General features: G+C 43.9%; 2 protein-coding genes across 2 annotated transcripts; both read left to right on the forward strand.

The window, feature by feature from the left end:
- Nucleotides 1–354: 354 nt before the first annotated feature.
- Nucleotides 355–2,302, forward strand: LOC128968727 (toll-like receptor 1). The gene is given in 2 exon segments (XM_054383303.1): nt 355–488; nt 490–2,302. Coding segments are annotated over 2 exon segments (1,947 nt in total).
- A 5,906-nt stretch (nt 2,303–8,208) lies between these two features.
- On the forward strand, nt 8,209–10,778 carry LOC128968479 (toll-like receptor 1). The gene is given in 3 exon segments (XM_054382976.1): nt 8,209–8,256; nt 8,258–8,316; nt 8,318–10,778. Coding segments are annotated over 3 exon segments (2,568 nt in total).
- Nucleotides 10,779–21,067: the final 10,289 nt, after the last annotated feature.

Genomic DNA, 21,067 nt, shown 5'->3' on the forward strand with positions numbered 1-21,067 from the left:
TTGTAACACAGCAGCAATTCTGTAAGTAAGGAAATTTTAGTCAGCTATGAAATCAGACATGTTTTGTAAGAAACAGACTCATTATATATTAAATACAGAATATTTACCAAATAGATATTTGAGTGGTGTTCCCTTCTGAAAGAATGGCTCTCCTGAATGATAGTAAGTGCATTCACTGCTTTTTGAGTCAGAGAGATATGAAAAATGGGAACTTTAAAAAATTCATCTGTGATGGATCCTGCATAGCCACTTAATGATACAATCTGGGGTTTGGTTTTCTACAGGATTAGGACAAAGATGGACAGATAAGTACCGAGCATCTCCAAGGAAGCAGAAAGCAGCATAGCAGAAAAGATGACATTTCTCAGAAACTTTTTTCTTTACAAGAGCCTGTTCGTGTTAACCATCTGGAACCATGTCAGCTTGTCTGTGGAAAATGAAATCTTTGCAGCTGTTTCTGATGATTTTCCAGAAGGTGATTCTGACAAAGAGTCTGCAAGTCCCATATACAAACAACCATCAGTCCAAAGCTGATTTTGACTGGGTTGTGATAGAAAATACTACAGAAAGCCTGTCATTGTCAGAAATCACAAATGACAATGTGAAAGAGCTAATAGATTTAGTATCTCGTTTTGGCCAAGGCTCCAGGTTACAAAATCTGACACTGACAAATGTGTCGGTGGACTGGAGTGCTCTTGTTAAAATTTTGCAGACTGTCTGGCACTCATCTGTGGAGTACTTCAGTATTGACAGGGTCACACAGCTGTCAGACATCACAAGGTTACGCTTTGACTATGCAGGTACCTCTTTGAAAGCCGTGACAGTGAAGAAAGTTTTAATCACAGATCTGTACTTCATACAGGATTACCTGTACAGAATATTTGCAGACATGAATGTTGCAGCCTTGACAATAGCTGAATCAGAGATGATACACATGCTGTGTCCTTCGTATCCCAGCCCCTTAAGATACTTAAATTTTTTTAAGAATGATTTAACAGATCTTCTCTTTCAAAAATGTAAAACACTAATGCAACTGGAGACATTAATATTGAAGAGGAACAAATTTGAGAGCCTTCCCAAGGTAAGCTTCATGACAAGCTACATGAAGTCGCTGCAGTATTTGGACATGAGCAACAACTTGCTGAGTCACGATGGAGCTGCAGTGCAGTGCCAGTGGGCCGAGTCTCTGACAGAGCTGGACCTGTCCTCAAACCAGCTGACTGATGCCGTGTTTGAGTGCCTGCCGGACAACATTGCCAAACTGGACCTCCAAAACAATCAGATCACCAATGTGCCCACAGACATGGCTGAGCTGCAGGCCTTGAAGGAGCTGAACCTGGCCTCTAACAGGCTGGCTGACCTGCCGGGCTGCGGTGGCTTTAGGTCCCTGGAGCTGCTGAACATTGAGCTGAATTCAATCCTCACCCCATCTGCCGACTTCTTCCAGAGCTGCCCGAGGGTGACGGAGCTGCAGGCCGGACACAACCCGTTCAAGTGCTCGTGTGAGCTGCAGGACTTCGTCCGTCTGGAGAGGCGCTCCGGGGGGAAGCTGGCCGGCTGGCCCGCGGCGTACGTGTGCGAGTACCCGGAGGGCTTGCGAGGCACGCAGCTGAAGGACTTCCACCTGACGGAGCTGGCTTGCAACACCGTGCTGCTGCTGGTGACAGCTCTGCTGCTGACGCTGGTGCTGGTGGCCGTGGTGGCCTTTCTGTGCCTCCACCTGGACGTGCCGTGGTACGTGCGGATGACGTGGCAGTGGACGCAGACGAAGCGGAGAGCTCGGCACCAGCGGCCCGAAGAGCAGGAGACCGTCCTGCAGTTCCATGCCTTCATTTCCTACAGCGAGCGCGATTCCTTGTGGGTGAAGAACGAGCTGATCCCCAACCTGGAGAAGGGGGAGGGCTGCATCCGCCTGTGCCAGCACGAGAGGAACTTCATCCCCGGCAAGAGCATTGTGGAAAACATCGTTAACTGCATTGAGAAGAGCTACAAGTCGATCTTTGTCTTGTCCCCCAACTTTGTGCAGAGCGAGTGGTGTCACTATGAGCTGTACTTTGCTCACCACAAGCTGTTCAGTGAGAACTCCAACAGCTTAATCCTCATTTTGCTGGAGCCCATTGCTCCACACATGATCCCTGCCAGGTACCACAAGCTGAAGGCTCTCATGGCCAAGCGAACCTACCTTGAATGGCCAAAGGAGAGGGGCAAGCATGCTCTTTTCTGGGCTAACTTGAGGGCAGCTATTAGAATTAACCTGCCAATGGCTGATGGAAGGAGGTGTGAGGAAATAGAGTTTTTCTAATGGAGTTTTTTTGTTTTTCTCTTGTTGAAGCAATAAATACTTTGTGGTTTCTAATCATTGTCAATGTGTTTAACCTTTTGTTACAGAACCTTGTTTCTACATAGTTGTCTATGCTACCTTCTGTTACTTTATCTGTACAGTTTGGGAAGTATCTGCCTTTTTCTGTACACCCTGCTGAGTGAGGTTGCAGCTGGTTCTGCCCCGAAGTCTGCAACTGATAGCGCACCCCAGTTATCAGGAAAACAGAGCGTGTAAATGTGTTCTGATCTCAGATACCGTATCAGAGCAGATTCCTGGCATTTGACTAATCATCTTGGTGACTAGCAGGAATACTATTCTTACCTACAAAATAATATTGACATAGAGAACTGATACTATAGGGGTTAAGCACCCTCCAAACTCCACAAATGTGCCTAATGGAGCAAAAGTGTAAATGTTTTTATGTATATTTAAGCAGTCTGTAGAATAAAGGAAATTTGGAGTCCTGTCGCAGTGTGGTTTGCCCTGTAATAGAGCTCAGCTCTTCATTAGCTTAGGAAATATTACAAATCATCATCACTGGCAGAAGGTTAGAGCAGGGAAAGGTGCTAAGAGGAAGAGAATAGGGCTCCAGGGGAGGTGAGGCATTCCAAAGGATCAGAATCACTGTGAACCCTGTGTTTTCACTCAGGACTTCAATTTGGCTGGTTTTTCTTTTGGAGATATTAATGGGATTGACTGTAATGCTCATTGGCAGTCACTGCTTGGTCAAGAGTGTATTGGATTTGTGTGGTGGGGTTATAGTAGTGAAGGAGAGACTACAGGGGTGGCTCCTGTCAGAAGCTTCTGGAAGCTTCTTCATCCAGAAGTTGGGACCCACTGCTGGCCAAGGCCGAGCCAGTCACTGACAGTTGAAGTACCTCTAACATATTTAAAAAGGGAAAAGCTCGAGCAGAGAGAGGAGTGTGATGTGAGGAAAACAACTCTGCAGACACCAAGGTCAGTGAGGAAGAAGGTATAGGAGGTGCACTAGAACAGAGATTCCCTTGCAGCTCGCAGTGAGGTGGCAGAATGAGTCCCTGCAACCCATGGAGATTAATGGTGGAGTGGATGCCCACTTGCAGCCCATGAAGGATCCCCACATCAGAGCAGGTGAAGAAGGCCATGAATCTGATGGAAACCCATGAATCTGCTGCAGCATCCTGTTCCTGAAAGACTGCACCTCATGAAGGGACCCATTCTGGAGCAGTTTATGAAGAACTGCAGCTCCTGGGAAGGACTCACATTGGAGGAATTTTTGAAGGCCTGTCTCCCATGGGAGAGACCCCATGCTGGAGCATGGTAAGAGTGTGAGGAGTTCTCCCTCTGAGGAGGAAGGAATGGCAGAGACACTGTGTTTTGATTTGACTACAACCCCCTTTCCCTGCCCCACGGCACCACTGAGTGGCAATGAGACAGAGAATTTGGTAGTGAAGTTGAACCCAGGAAGAAGGGAGGGGTGGGGAAAAGGTGTTTTTGAGATCTGGTTTTATTTCTCATTATCCTACTCTGATTTGGTTGGAAACAAAGTAAATTGATACTGAAATTCTCCTTTAATTTGAAGACAAGACAGTATTGGTTGACAAGCAGACTCTTGCTGCTTATAAAGAAACATTCATGATCCTTGGTCTTGTCTTGGGTCACAGATGTCTCGGAGTTTTCTGGAAAGTGTTGCTCAGATTCACTGAACTGAGGACAGCAGGACAGTTTCAGTTCAGTTTCAGTTTGGATTATTTTACTCATCAATTGCAGAATGAAAAACAGACATTTTCTTCCAGCAAAGCAGAGGGTTAGTGTCTTCTTTACAAAAATGAAAACCTTCTCTCTGTGAACCTGCTCTGGCAGGGGGGTTGGACTAGGTGATGTCCAGAGGTCCCTTCCAATCCCTACCATTCTCTGATGCCATGAAAAGGTAATTGCAAAATAAAAGTTTCAAAGGAATCTAATACATGCTTGAAATATAACTGGCACTGCTCTGTGGAATAAATATTCTCAGCTTCCTTAGCTGACTGCTTTCTTGCCTTCAATTCTCCTCAAGGAAGAACCCTCCTCAAGTCTACCCTATAAAGTAGACTGAGATCCAGAATGAGCCCAGGTGCCCCCTTGCCTCCCAGTTTGCTCATACCTGAAGAATACTTTACATACTTCACAAATATTAGATACATCTTCCTTCATTTTTTCATCTCTGGCTTTTCCTGCTTTGCTAATTAATCTTACTGAAGCACTTTGTATTAATTTGGAGGCTTACAGGAGCAAGGTGTTGGCTTTGGTTATTTACATCTGCCTGTACAATGCTCTCATCTCTGCTTAGTTGATTTGCTCCCTAGGCTCATGCCTTGGTTTAAAACACCAATTGAATGGCTGCTTTATTGGATTCCTCCATCCCAGGTGGCCCTAGATGGCTCTATTCTTCATGGCTTCTTTACAGATTTCCTATCAAAGAGAATACTGGGGGCAGTGGTTTTAAACTGGAACAGGGTAGATTTAGGTTGGACATCAGGAGGAAACTCTTTACATGAGAGTGGTAAATTACTGGAACAGGTTGCTCAGGGATGTAGTTGAGGCCTTGTCCCTCGAGGCATCTAAGATCAGACTTGATGTGGCCCTGGAAGTGTGATATAGTTGGAGGTGATTCTGATGACTGCAGGGGCATTTGACAAGATGGCCTTTGATGGTCCCTTCCAACCCAATGCAATCTGTGAATTTGTGAGTATTCTCTCTGGTTCATTTCTGAGTAATTTTGTGAAGGAAGTTACAACATGGGGTATCCCTGATAGCCATCTGATAACCACCGGCTTTACATCTCTAGTGTAAAGATCACTGACCTGTCAAGGTTTTGAACTGTGTGGGTTTGCCCGTTACTGGGTTTTGAGATGTCATATTAGGGTTTGAGATCTCACCTTTTGCCATCTCGATGTCCTACCTGAGTTACTTTGCTTGCTAGCGGAACTAAGTTACAGAATCATAGGGTTGGAAGGGACCTCAAGGATCATCTAGTTCCACCCCCCCTGCCATGGGCACAGACACCCTCCACTAGATCAGGCTGCCCAGACCCACATCCAGCCTGGCTTTAAAAACCTCCAGGGATGACGCTTCTACCACCTCCCTGGGCAACCTGTTCCAGTGTCTCACCACCCTTCATCCTGATGCCTAATCTAAATCTACCCTCCTCTAGCTTGGATCTATTCCCCCTAGTCCTATCACTACCCAACACCCTAAAAATTCCTTCACCAGCTTTATTGCAACCCCAACTCTCTCAGCCTGTCCTCAGAGGTGCTCCAGCTCTCTCATCATCCTCATGGCCCTTCTCTGGACATATTGCAGCAGTGGGGTAAAGCTCTATGAGAGGTTTTTGCTATGAAGAGAAGGTGGCACTGAGGGTTGTTTCCTCTTTTCTGTGTGTGCAAAGGAGGAGATGCAGCTGATGAATTTCTAACACCTGTGTAACCTTCAGAAGCAGAGATAAAATTAGAAATACAGAATTATTTAAACTATCTTGCCTTGGTGAATATTCTATTGGGCAGATAGGTTTGTTTTCCCCTAAACCATACAGTTATGTAAATATTACAGAAGGAAAGGTATTTCAAGTCTGGACTGTTCAAAGTTTCTTTCCACTGTGCTCTCAATACCTGCACTGCAGGGAAATGTTAATTCTTAGAATCATCTAGCCTATATAAGAAATCCCTCTTCCTTCTTCTTCCTGAGGTATGTAATTATTAAAGAATTAGCATCTCCTGTGAGACTGCCCAGCTTGGAGACTGCCCAGCTTTAAGACTGCCTGTGTTTGAAATTCTGTTTTCAAGATGTTAAACAAGTAGGCAGAGGACTTTTGGGGGTTCTTGCCTTGGAGATGAATTCCACATGCAAAAGGTGGGTTGTATTTGCTCCTTTATTTATTTTTTTTTCTTTGTGTCATATGTATTTTGGACTCCACCAAGACTCAGGTGCTGGTGTTGCTCCACTGTTGGAAAATGTTCTTGTGTTTCGAAATTTCAGTGAAAATGCTCATCTGCATGTTGAATTTCACTGAAGGAGAAGAGGAGAACAATTGGTTAATATAGCAATTTTAACTCTGCCAACTCTTAATGCTATCATAAAATAGGGTTGGAGGAGAAACTCTTGTTCCTTAATACTGCTTTGTTGCATGTATCTGCCTTATTCTTTGAGTGAGGATTCTCCCTTGTTGCATAGCTTGTACAGTAAATTAAAACTCATCTGGCAATGGAGCATGGACAGAGAGTATCCTCCTGTTTTGTTCTCCTTTTAGAACATTTCTTGCTTTGTTCCTGATGTCTGTCTTGCCCAGGGGGAAGATCCTGCAGGCAGCTCCTGATCAAATGTTACTTAATTCAAGAGGTTCTTCACCAGCCTGGACCTTGATGAACAGGGTCAGCTGTCCTTTGAAGGAAGCATGGTCAGATTTCCTTGTGCTGGTTCTTCTTGTGAGTGATACAGTACTTTAACCAACCACCTCATTTTCATTCCTCTTCTTGGATGCCACAGCACAACTTTCTGAAGGCAGAATTTGACCTCTCAACCAAATTCTGTTGAAGTAGACATATATACTTCACTGATTTAACCTTTTATTGCTTTTGGTGATGCATTAAACATATTTTTGCTCCGCTTAATTAAAAGCAGGCCTGATTAAGTTTGGTAAGAGACTTGGAATGGATGAGCTTTGATATCAGTTAATCAAATTATTAGGGACTGACAGTCAGTGTAACCTAGAGTTGAAAAAAAACAGACTTTGTTTTGTATTTAACAAAAGATTACACAGGGGCAGAATTTTAGAGCTTTAGGTTTTGTTTTACAGACAAAATCAGCACAGGAAAAACAATTAGAGAAGTTTGTCCCCAAGGTTGTGTGTATGTTGTGTTAAATGTTTGACAACAAGACAGTAATGGCAAGGTGATGGTTTTCCATGATAGGAATAATGTCTCTCCAAATCTGTGTAGGCTATTGATAGACATGACCAGATATTAATTCTGTCTGACCATTTTCCATATCCACAAGATCTTTACCTCCCTGGTTTTTTTTTTTTTTTTTTTTTTTTTGATCCTTAGAACAAGACTCATTGTTTCTAGAAATATTCTTTGTCAAGTTGCAGCTGTGGTGTCATTTGGAAAATACAGGAAATTTCCTAGGACACTTAGGAAGTCCAGGAGTCTTTGCAAGGGTCAAGTGTCTTTTGGATACCACTGCTTCATATCTAGTGTCTGATTCTGTTGGGTTTCCTGTTGGTATGCTCCTCGCCAGACTGGCATTATGATTTTCATAAGGTAGTGTCATTCCTCCTTGAGATTCTTGGCTTGCTGGAAAAATGGACTCCTGTGTTTTATGCTGCAGCAAAGACAAAGCTGATCAGCTTCTCTGGTGGGGGGATGCATGGCCATGTGCTGGGTCTTTTGATGCATGAAGAGGAATATCCTTTATCTCTTCTGAGTGAAAGGGTTGCTTTTGCACTGGTTCCTGCCAGGGTCCCTGGGGCTTTTGGAGGTCTGTCCCCAGATGTATGTGGACATGGGGTGTATGGAAAGAGCAGCTGAGAGGCTTGTTGTGTTTTCAGAGGTTTGTTGTGTTCTCCTTTACTCCCAAATACATCAATGTCTATTTGGACCAGTCTTGTGGTTTTCAAGTTTGTTGAGAAATTTGCATTTCTTAACATCTCTGTGTTTTTTTAGCTTGATGCTGATTGCATTCCTCTTAGAAAGGAATGAATGTCTACTTACCTGAGAAAATCAATCATTGGACTTAAAGAATGGGGTTGATGAGGATTGATAAGAACATAGATTATAGAGAAAAAAATGAATGATGAAATAATTTTTGTATTGGATTTAATTTCAGTAATAAAAAGCAAATTCAACAGTTGGACAATTTCATCAAATTCCATGTGTTTTCTTTTCATAGGGCTGAACTTGTCATCACTGAGCCATATTGGAGCAGAAATCCAAGATATGCTTTTGTGTTACTGCAGAAAAGCAAGATAAACCTGGAAAGCATAATGGGACCCCATACAAATATCTATACCCTTGCTTACGTCTTTACTTTCACTCTGTGGGAGAATATCCAGTTGACTGTGGAAAATGAATTTATTGCAAATTATTCAAGCAGTTTGCTAACTAATGTTCCAAAGAAGATTCCAGTCCACACTCACATATTAGATTTATCCCATAATAGGATCTCGGGACTTAGTATCTCAGAATTTATTTCTCTTCCTGGCCTTCAAGTATTAAACCTTTCTTATAATCGAATTACTGAGCTTGACTTTAACGTCTTCATTTTTAATGAAGATCTAGAATACTTAGATTTATCTCATAATAACATGCTGAAAATTTCCTGTCAAACTCTTGCCTATCTTAGACATCTAGATCTTTCTTTTAATAGCTTTACCTCCATGCCTGTCTGTCAGGAATTTGGCAACATGTTTCATCTGGAATACCTAGGATTAAGTGCAACTATGATACAAAGGTCAGACTTCAGGTGTATCATGCATTTGCAGCTGCACACTGTCTTCCTAACCTTAGAAGATTTTTCTCTGTATGAGCCTCAGAGTCTGACAGTCTTGAACACAAGAAGCCTTCAAGTTATTTATGCAGCAAACCAGAACTTCAACTTTTCCCTCTTGTATGATGGAATGAGCAGTTCAGAAAACCTGAAAATAGTTAACTTAAGATATGCCTTGAGCTACAAAGATTTCCCTGCTCCTTCCTTATCACTTCTGAAGAAAATCAAGACAACAGCATTGGTGCTTGACACTGTGGACTTACAATGGGCTATCATTTTACAAATTTTCCTGCTGATTTGGTATTCACCTGTGGAACATCTGACTGTGAGAAATTTGACCTTTCGGGGACCACTGGCAGAACAGACAAAACATGACTTTCTCCCCTTATCAAGCTCTCTGGAACAATTAATCTCTTTGGGGGGCTCCATGAAAGCGCTGACTTTGGAGCATGTTCGTAATAAGCTCTATTATTTCAACCAGGGCATCCTCTACAGAGAGTTTTCAGAGATGGATATTGCCAGTTTGACAATATATGACGCATATATGCCTCACATGCTCTGCCCCAATAGAACCAGCTCATTCCAGTACTTAAATTTTTCCCACAATACCCTGACAGATGAGTTGTTCCAGAATTGTGGCACGCTGACAAATCTGAAATCACTTATTCTGAAGAGGAACAAATTTGAGAGCCTTCCCAAGGTAAGCTTCATGACAAGCTACATGAAGTCGCTGCAGTATTTGGACATGAGCAACAACTTGCTGAGTCACGATGGAGCTGCAGTGCAGTGCCAGTGGGCCGAGTCTCTGACAGAGCTGGACCTGTCCTCAAACCAGCTGACTGATGCCGTGTTTGAGTGCCTGCCGGTCAACATTGCCAAACTGGACCTCCAAAACAATCAGATCACCAATGTGCCCACAGGCATGGCTGAGCTGCAGGCCTTGAAGGAGCTGAACCTGGCCTCTAACAGGCTGGCTGACCTGCCGGGCTGCGGTGGCTTTAGGTCCCTGGAGCTGCTGAACATTGAGCTGAATTCAATCCTCACCCCATCTGCCGACTTCTTCCAGAGCTGCCCGAGGGTGACGGAGCTGCAGGCCGGACACAACCCGTTCAAGTGCTCGTGTGAGCTGCAGGACTTCGTCCGTCTGGAGAGGCGCTCCGGGGGGAAGCTGGCCGGCTGGCCCGCGGCGTACGTGTGCGAGTACCCGGAGGGCTTGCGAGGCACGCAGCTGAAGGACTTCCACCTGACGGAGCTGGCTTGCAACACCGTGCTGCTGCTGGTGACAGCTCTGCTGCTGACGCTGGTGCTGGTGGCCGTGGTGGCCTTTCTGTGCCTCTACCTGGACGTGCCGTGGTACGTGCGGATGACGTGGCAGTGGACGCAGACGAAGCGGAGAGCTCGGCACCAGCGGCCCGAAGAGCAGGAGACCGTCCTGCAGTTCCATGCCTTCATTTCCTACAGCGAGCGCGATTCCTTGTGGGTGAAGAACGAGCTGATCCCCAACCTGGAGAAGGGGGAGGGCTGCATCCGCCTGTGCCAGCACGAGAGGAACTTCATCCCCGGCAAGAGCATTGTGGAAAACATCGTTAACTGCATTGAGAAGAGCTACAAGTCGATCTTTGTCTTATCCCCCAACTTTGTGCAGAGCGAGTGGTGTCACTATGAGCTGTACTTTGCTCACCACAAGCTGTTCAGTGAGAACTCCAACAGCTTAATCCTCATTTTGCTGGAGCCCATTGCTCCATACATGATCCCTGCCAGGTACCACAAGCTGAAGGCTCTCATGGCCAAGCGAACCTACCTTGAATGGCCAAAGGAGAGGGGCAAGCATGCTCTTTTCTGGGCTAACTTGAGGGCAGCTATTAGCTTTAAGCTTCCAATGTCCTTTGAAGCACATGAGGAGCAGAGTGATGTTACTTCTGCTTGTAGTATAGATCAGTATGTGAATAACTGAGTTGACTATCTTGCATTAAATCAATTTAAATTTTCTTTTACAGTATTTCTAGTTTGTCATTGTGATACATGCAGAAATTGCTTTTGCCTATTGTAGTCATGAAAGTAGTCAGAAGTCTTCTGCAGTTGTCCATCATCAACAAAGAGAAGGAGAGAGACATTTTCATAGTGACTGCTTATTTTTGTCAACTTGGGTTGTGTTTAACGTGGACTTTTCTCATTGAAAGCCGTATTTGAAAATAACAAAGAGTATTGGTTGGTTCAATGCCATCAGGACTGTCAAGATATGCATTTAATCTTTGTTCTGACATGGGTGTGTGGGGTTAAGGTGGTAGGGATCTTCTTCCTTTGGTTTAATTAAATGGTAGAATCAGAAAGCTCTTGTTCTGTCTGTTCTTCATTGGTGTGGTAGATGTCAAGGGTACAGTATCCCAAGACCTTCAGCATGATTTCCCTTCTTGGACTCTTTCCATTGATCACAGACAGAGACTTTCCAGGGTAAGGCTGGAAATTGCAGCCATTAATCCTTAATGCTTCTTCTTCCTTTGTTGTACTAAACATTCCCTCTTGCCTAGAGTTACCTACCAAGTAATGACTTTATAGAATTCACTATTCATTGGCTTCAAAATAATAGTTAATATCTGAACTTAAGAGATTTTTATAATATTGCTGCTTCCTGCTATTATCATATCAAGCTATCCTTGGTTACTTGTTTTTCCTGTTTTCTAAAATGTAGAAACTTGATGTCCTGAGGTGGATCCCCTTTTATCTGAACTCTGTTACCTTGTCCTTTTAATCATCAGGTGTGGAGGGTCATCATGCAGGTGAAAAAGGAGTAACTTTCATTGGGAAATAGTTTCTCTGCTAAAATCAAACTGATTAACTAATAGTATTTGTTGGTAGGACACACCTAATCATTTGCTGTCTTTGGATTTAATGTCACAATCTAATAAACCTCTCATTTTTTATCCGTTACTGAATTTTCTTGTGTTTTTTCACTGGTGATGATGAGCTGTGTAATTATACTTAATGGAAATGCAAAGCCCTCTGATCCCCAGGATGAGTGGCACATGAGGTGTGCAAGCCAGTAAGAGGATATAATCCTGAACTTGCTGAGGGAGCTGACTGAGCACCATCCAGGTGTGTGTAGGGGCAGCTAGATGAAGCAGTGGACAGGATGCTATGGGAGAGCTTCCCTGTGTCCAGAGCTGTTGAGACAGTACTGTCCACCCACCTACCAGCTCAGGCTAACTCGCTATTGCAATAGGATGCTGGGTGCCTGGCTCCCAGCATAGAGCTTTGGAAAGAAGGGCTAAATAGCTTTATTAAGTCTTAATTTTAGACAAAGGGAAGTTGGCTACTGACTTCTGTGATAACACATAACTGAGACCTCCTCCTTCCCAAAGCCAGGACCAAGATCTCTTTGTGTACCTTTAAAAAGGCTTTTAAAGCTTCAGTACTTCAGTGGGAGCTGGTGGATGCACCGTGCTTGAAAAGTAGGTTATTTATGATGAGGGGAGATGTTCAAAGGCACAGAAGACCTTTGTGCTCTGCAGGAGCTTGAGTCAGGAAAACTTTGCCCTACCCTGATAGTGCAGCCTCGGTGTGCTGCTAGAGATGTAACCTTTCCTTCTTAACAGGTTTTCCCACCTATACAGCATCGCTCTGAGCCTGGGTTCTTTACTTTTTCACAGAATCACAGATTGCATCGGGTTGGAAGGGACCCTCAGAGGTCATCTTGTCCAACCCCCCTGCAGTCAGCAGGGACACCTCTAACAAGAGCAGGCTGCCCAGTGCCTCATCAAGTCTGATCTTGAATGTCTCAAGGGATGGGGCCTCAACCACATCCCTGGGCAACGTGTTCCAGTAATTTACCAATCTCATTGTAAAGAACTTCCTCCTGATGTCCAGCCTAAATCTACCCTGCTCCAATTCCAAATCATCGCCCCTTGTCCTATCACTACAAGCTCTTCTAAACAGTTCCTCCTGCAGGTTCTTTTCAGGTATTGAAATGTAGCTACAAGGTCTCCCTGGGGCCTTCTCCTTTCCAGGCTGAACAGTCCCAGTTCTTTCAGTCTGTCTTCATAGGAGAGGTGCTCCAGCCTTCTGACCGTATTTCTGTAACACCGCTATCTACACTTAGTCAGTTGCCCGGCCAGGCTTTAGTGGCTTATTTATGTCTGTCTACAATTTAAGGCTTATGTGCTGTATAGCTCCAAGGTACCCAAGGTTGAATTGCAGAGGCCAGTGTGCTGGTTAAGGGTTTTGTGGCCTTTACCTCCTCAACGCTCCTCTGTGCTACCAGAAAACCTATGCTTCTCCTTCCTGAAAGTCTTCTCTTCTTCCCAAGCATTACAGCCTGAGCACATTGCCTGAGCCAGCACAGGCAGGATGCAGAAAGAACCACAAAACCCACAGATGAAAAGCAAACAGTAAATTTGTTTTCATTACCTCACCGACTGGGGGATCCTCAACACTGCCCTTGGGTGGAGGCACAGGGATGGGGACACAGGCACTGTGGAGCTTAGTCCCTGCCAGAGGATCACCAAACCTGCTGTTTTCACCTGTATTTCAGGGATTCACACAGGTGTAATTTACCACTCTGCTTTGACCTTTCCCATAGCTGAGCAGGAACCTTAAGCATGTTCAATATGTTGCCTCTAAGTCTGTCACAGGCCTATGTTGCCTGAACACAAAGTTCTACTTCTCCAACACACAAGGCCAAACAAGAATTAACGTGATATAGATGTTTTTTTGACACTGCAGCTGCAGGTCACGAGCATATTTGCAATCCTCTGTGCTAATCTTTGGTTACTTTCCCACAAATACCCTTAGTGGTAATGCTCCGATGGGTGCAGATTCTGTCCTGTTTACCAGACAAGGAAAGAGGAAGTAAAATTTCTTAAATCAGGCTTTCTGGTCTCTGTAAATGTAAAATGTCAGCAAACTGTGGGTTCTGATGCACAGGGTGTGGGCTGTGGAAGAATCCATCACCAATAAGACTCTTCTAAAACCTAATTGTAGTTAAGTGTAAAAGGAATGGTTTCCCAAGTCTGCTGTGTAGGATATTAACCCTGTAATACCTCTGGCCTTCCTACCTCACAAGTCGTTCATGCACAGGCCAAATATTTCAGTTGTTTGCATATCATACTCTACACTGCAGCTGCTTAAAATAGACTTCTGAATTCCTTTCATAAAGTACATTAATTTTGTTTGGGTCTTGTTTTTATTTCTGTGGTGTTTTAGTTTTTTTCCCCTCAGGCTACCATTTGACAGGGTTTCTCAACATTTCTCTGTTGGAACTTCCACTTTCTTCTTCCCTGAAACTCTGTTTCTGTCAGAGGGTCCATAAAGTGTTGAGTTATTGTTTGTTTGAGTTATTGTCCGAGTGCTTTTCATCACTTTATTTTTTTAATGAGAGGTTTTTTAAAAAATGTGTTTACAGAGCTGCTTCTTGGGAATAAGTTTGCAAACCTTGCAGGACACGAGTGTCTGGATCTATTCTTGAAATACTAATGGCCATATTTGTGAAAAATAATGTCAGGAGCTGCTCTCATTGAGCTCACAGGCCTGGAAGCACACATGAAAGCAATGTTGTATGTCACAGAAACCATAGAATCAGAATAATTTTGGTTGAAAAGCACCTATAAAATCATCAAGTCCAATCATTATCTAACTCCGCCAAGCCTGGTGCAAAACCATGTCCCTCAGCACCACATCTCTGTAGCTTTTCAACACCTCCAGGGATGGGGATTGAACCATTGTTAAATGTTCAGCCAGGTCAGAGTTTAATTGTAAAGGATATGTTAAAAGTGGGTTTATGTCCTAAATAATGGACAGGGTCTGGACCAATCACCTTTAAGACTGCTCTGAAACCTAAGTTGTAAGTAAAAGTAAAAGGAATAGTTGAAAATAGTTGAAAAACTATTCCTTTTACATTCCTTTTTAGAGGAGGGCCACAAAGATGATCAGGGGGTTGGAGCACCTCTGCTATGATGACAGGCTGAGGGGGCTGGGGTGGTTCAGCCTGGAGAAGAGGAGGCTCCAGGGAGACCTAATAATGACCTTCCAGTACCTGAAGGGGGCCTACAAGAAGGATAGAAAGAGACTGTTTACAAAGGCCTGCAGTTACAGGACAAGGGGCAATGGCTTCAAACTAGAGAAGAGCAGATTTAGATTGGATGTTAGGAACAAGACCTTTACTATGAGGGTGGTGGAACACTTGAACAGGTTGCCCAGGGAGGTAGCTGAGGCCCCTTCCCTGGAGACATTCCAAGTGAGGCTCGACAGGGCTCTGGGCAGCCTGGTCTAGTTGAGGATGCCCCTGTTGACTGCAGAGGGGGTTGGAATAGATGACCTTTGGAGGTCCATTCCAACCCAGACCATTCTATGATTCTAAATTAGTTTAAAAACTGAGGTAAAGTCACAAAGATAGTTTTGAATCCTTGAGGAGGTGTCTGTGTGACAGGATCTGAAGCAGTGACAGAAGATGAGGCCCTCTAGAGGGAACAGCTTCATTTCTTACCTACCAGAAAAGAGTCACTTGAATGACAATCTCATAGAGTTAAATGTTGCCTCTTTCTCAGGCTCAGGGTGACCCCCAGTGGCAAACTGAACCATCACCATTTCCTGAGAAGAATTACAAGTGCTAGAATACAGACAACAAATTTTACCTCTGAAGAAAGCTGACCTAGATAATCACAGCAGCCCAGCCCATGCAAGAGCTCCTTACAGGTCTGTGCAGGCTGGAGAAGAGAGGTCAGGAGGAGCCCTTCCTCATGGTAGATCCTGCTCTGGATCAGTGGCTGTTGCTCTGTCCCCAGCAATATTGGTTACAAAGAACAATCCTGGTTTTCAAGCAGCAAGCCAAGAAGTACAAGCTGAGCATTTTCTCATCTTCTGTTCACTGTTTGCAGGGGTTTATTCTGATGACTCATTTTCTGCTGTACCTTCTGTTTGTCACCATGGCACAGAGAATGGGTCAGAGTCTTCTCAGTGCTGTCCAGTGAGAGGACAAGGATCAATAGACACAAACTGGGACAAAGGAAGTTCCACATCGCCATAAGGAAAAACTTCTTCACTTCGAGGGGGGCAGAGCTCTGGAACAGGCTGCCCAGAGAGGCTGTGGACTCTCTGTCTCTGGAGGCATTCCAAACCAGCCTGGATGCGTTCCTGTGTGATTTACTCTGCCCTGGCAAGGGAGTTGGAGTAGATGATCTTCAGTGGTCCCTTCCAACCCCTATCATGCTGTGATTCTGTGATAGAGTAGGTGCTCACCGAGGTGATCTACTAGGTCCTTTGCAGCAACAGACCAACATTCTGATGCAATTACCTCAGCAGGAGTGGTAAGTGTTGAGATGCATAGTGAATTCAACTGGGCTCACTCTGTTTAGGCATCTGAAAAGGTGTAGAAGAATAAAAATCATTATTGATCGTCTCTACACATCATCATCTCTCAGTAAGGCCTGCAGATGTGCCTTGAGGGGAGCAGGTTTCATGTGCATGGATGTGTTGGTTGCACTGTCTGCTCTGGCATTCTGGCCTGAGCAAAGGCTGTGGGGAATTGGAGAATCATTTTGGTTGAAAAAGCCCTTTAAGATCATTGAGCCCAACCATTACCTAACTCGACAAAGTCTGGTGCTAATCCATGTCCCTCAGCACCACATCCATGCAACTTTTCAACACTTCCATGGAGCCTTTGAATACCACCGCCATGGGGAGCCTGTGTCAATATTTGACAATCTTTTTGGTCAAAAAGTTTCTTCTAATATCCAACCTAAACCTCCCCTGGTGCACCCTGAGGCCATTTCCTCTCATCCTCTCACTTGTTACTAGGGAGAAGAGCCCAACACACACCTGACTCCAACTTCCTGTCAGGAGTTGTAGAGACTGAGAAGGTCTCCCCTCAGCATCCTCTTCTCCAGACTACACAACCCCAGTTCCCTCAGCTGCTCCTCACCAGCTCTGTCCTGCAGACCCTTCACCAGCTTTGTTGCCTTTCTCTGGACACATTCTAGCACCTCAATGTCCTTCTTGTAGTGAGGGCCCAAAAATTGACCCCAGTACTCAAGGTGTGGCCTCACCAGTGCTGAGTACCGGGGGATGATCACTTCCCTGGTCCTGCTGACCACACTGTTCCAGGCCAGGCTGCTGCTGGCCTTCTTGGCTGGCCACTGTGCATGCACTGGCTCATGTTTAGCCGTCTGTTGGGAGCAGGCCTGACAGCCGTTTTGTGAGATATCAACAAAGCAAACTGGTATGGTTTGGAGCTCCAGACCTGCCAATGGACTGATTAGAATGCCCTAATTCTAAATGAACTCTTTTGTGTTTGCCTCTAAGAACCCTGCTGGGCACAGCCTCTCTGTGGCACAGGAGCCAAAAGCAGCTCAGGTGCCTACAGGCCATGCCCATGGTGCCTCCTGCCATGCCCTGTGCCTGCCCTTGCCCTCGGTCCCATGTGGGGCAGGTACCTATGGGAGGGTTGTGCCAAAACCCCAGGACAGGAGCTCCAGCATGCTGCCAGGAGCCAAAAGGGATCCCTGGGCACACCTCTGAAGCTTGTAGCTCCTTGTTGTACCACATATGGCAGCAGGACCACAAACCATACTCTGTGGGTTTTATTAAGAAGTGTAATGCATAGGTGCTGGATACTCAATACAGAAGGAGGGCTGTACAGTACACAGCTCCCTTCACAGCTTGACATGACAAAATGTCATTACTGAATTCCCATCGGACTACCAAAGTAGAAACAGTGAAAGTACATCAAACATTAACATTTTTAGTAAGAAAAGATTACCAAAATGTCTCTGCAGCTGCAAGTTATAGTAATGCAGGCTAGAAACCTTTACACATCTTATTAGCTTAGAAAATATATGACATTTTATTAAAAAAATATATTCTGCATAGTTTATGCAAGTATTAAAAGTCAATAGAATTGTCCCTGCTGTATGTGCAGGTGGGGAAATGCTAAGCAGAGAGGTTATTTTGACCCTCTGATATTTAAAATAGATCACAAAAGTGCTGAGATCTGTAAAAAAACACAACAAAAACTGGTGTAGCCCTCTTAAGATATGTAGAATGCTTGGTAATTTTTTTTAAAAGGATCTGTATTCATCTATGCATTGCTAACCTTGGCAGAGCCAACAAACTTGGACAAGGTATGGCATGAGAAATAGGACTTCTGAATGTGTGTAATTAAATAATCCCCACATATCAAATATCTGCTTAGATTTTTTTCTCCTTTGTGATTGTCTTAGAAACTATTGAATTATTGTTATCAAAGTTGGTTTGAGTTGGAAGGGACCGCCAAAGGTCATCTAGTCCAACCTCCCAATCAAGTGGCATAAACAGGCACCTTTTAGAGCAAGGGTTATTGCCTGTTGCACAATGCACAGTGCACTACTGGGAGAGAAAAAGGTGGCTTGTTTTAGATACACATTTCTGCAGGATTGGGGTTTTCTAGTTTTATATCTAAACTGGCTGCTCTTCAGGACCAAGATGGAAGAATTTGCTTTAAAGAGGATTTAGTGATGTATATTTTAAAATTACAGGATACCCCTCAAATCAGATTTTGCTACAAGGAATCCATGAGCCAGTTAAGATGTAAATTCACATTTTCAGCTGAAAGTGTTTCTGACTTTTTTGACATCCCATAAAAAGACACCACAGACACAACTGATAAATCCTGTAAGCAAGGCATTTACATGAAATAATCTCAAATATTTGTATTTCTTAATTTCTGATGTCCTAAATCACAAGGCATGTGGATAAAGATTTTTTAAAGTTCTGTTGAATCTCCACTGTATTTGTCACCACCATTAATATACATATTCTAAGGAAAAAGTACATAAGCTAATGAGTGAACACGATTCAAGTCTCCAAAGTAACTATGTTACAAAAAAGGTCTGATTTTAGGGGACTCGATTTTAGGTTTATCACTAAAAAAAAAAAAAAAGACAACCTTTTGTGAAAGCCTTAAAAGAGAATCATAGAATTACTAAGGTTGGAAAAGACCTTTAAGATCATTGAGTCCAACTGTAACCCAACTACAGTGACTATTGTTCATGGCATTGGAAGGAAGTGCTCCTTAGGGAACATCCCAAATTCTGTGCATTTATTAAACTGAAAATGGGACCAGTTACCATTAAGCTGTATATTTTTATAGGATCTTATCTGTTGTGGTTTTTTTAAGCCTAGAATATAACACGGAATTGTTTTCGTCCTGGGACCCTCAATGTCTGGACACTTGTGACTGATGCTACAGAGGCTCCACACAGCCACCATCAGTGATACGTCTGCAGTTATGGAACTGCCATTGACACCTAGTGCCTAATGAAGAGGCCAACTCTGCTTCCACTGGCAATAAAAACTAGCCAACAGAAATCCCAATTCTGGAACATCTGCTTTTCAGTATTCTCTTCCCTGCAAGTCCCTCCATGTTGGTAACAACCCAGCCCAAAAAAAAAAAAGAGACCAGGTCACCTCCCAGGCTTTTTAGCTCCTGAGATAGGCAGATGAGCAGCAGTTACAAGACAGATCTGGCATGACCCCCCTCAGTCCTACCCAGGAGACAAGGCTGTATGATGCTCTAACAGAGCAGAGGGATTTTCCTCACAAAAGCTTTGCAGCAATGTTCCTGGTCTTGCTTTCCAAGTCTCTGATCTCCTCTTTGTAAACGACATGTTCAGGGCTATGTCCCTACAATAAAACTGCAGGTCCATAGTCTCCCATATATATAATACTTTGTATTTCACAGCAATTGTTGCAGGAAGATTTTTCTCTAGGCAGTACAAATCCTCTAATTCTACAGGTACATGGATGCCAGCAGAACAGCTGGTAAACTCTTATCACCGGGGGAAGGCTCTTCGCACTCAGACTCTTCCATCTGCAAGATGATTTCAGTCTGCTGTTAGGCTCCCCATGATGCAGAAGCACAGACTACCTGCTCCACAAGCTCAGATACACCCACGCACAGATGGACACTTCTCCTGCCTCCTGGAGACCTTGACAAACTCCTCCTCCCCTCACTCATCCATTTGCCTCTGCATTTTCCCAAGAGAAACAACAAAACCCTGACTTCAGTAGGTTTAGTTTGCAGGGAATGGTGTTTACCTCACCTACGGGAAAGAAGGCAGCACTGGTGCACAAAGAGCCTGGAGAAATACATCCTGTTTTCTGGCACTGTCACAGAGCCTGCCAGCTAATAAAGACAGAAACCTACCTTTCAGTGGGCTCCCAGAGACAGGAACATTTCTAGGGTCAACTGCAGGTTGTTTGAATTCTGTTGTTTTATCTATAGAGTTGTGTTTGTTGATTGATGTAGAAGTTAAGGCTTTCTGCTGTATTTTAACGCAGTAGAGATGCTGGCAGGAAAGCTCAGTCCACCTAACACTGAGACACTACCAAAGTGACAAGTCAGTATCAAAGGGATAATTTGGTTTAAGTTTTTATCCAAAACAGACTCAACCTATCATGGGATGAATTTTATATCTTATGCCATCTTCTCATAAAAATATTGTAAATTACTAATTTTAAATACAGATTAGAGCAACTTGGACACAAAGATTGCTGTTTTCTGAGGTACAGCAAAGAGAAAAAACAATTCCGAGGAAATGCAGGAGAGTGATTGTAAAGGGATTGTCTACATCCCTAAAATGAGGCATGGCAGGTTTCTAGGAATATCATCTAATGCCATGTCATAGAAGAGTATCTGGTTGTTCCAGCACAGCATAGAGTGTCACACAAGATCTTCAATTAACAAACCCACCAGGGAATGATGCAGTAAATCCAAGGATATATGCTACACTCTAACGCAGAGGACAGGGGACATTGGTTTAGATGCACAGTTATTATGTATGGACCAATTGCTGCCCACTTTTCTGGAGAGGGTTAAATGATACTATGACTCAAATCTTTCTGTAAAGTCATTGTATTGCTTCGATTTATTTCTACAGTGTTATTCCCTGCTTGGGCAGAGGGGATTTCCAAACCAGGTGCCTTTCTAAAACTGTTGCATTAACCATATTGCAGAAATCAACACGGTTGGAAGAGTCCATTCATTGCATTGTTGAGCATAAAAGGAGAGTGTACCCCTCAGAGGGCACATAAATAAAAGTCTCTGGCAAGGACTAGCATTTTGGATATTCAGTAACATTTACTACTTTATCAATATACGTTGGGTTGATTATATGAAGAAACCAACAAAAGCTGTTAGTTTACAAATTCCCTTATTCACAATGGAATACATTAAAGATACTGTCTGCAGAAAGGGGTTTGCTTAGCATCCCCCAG

This window comes from Indicator indicator, chromosome 8 (genome assembly GCF_027791375.1).
Source record: "Indicator indicator isolate 239-I01 chromosome 8, UM_Iind_1.1, whole genome shotgun sequence".
NCBI lineage: Eukaryota > Metazoa > Chordata > Aves > Piciformes > Indicatoridae > Indicator > Indicator indicator.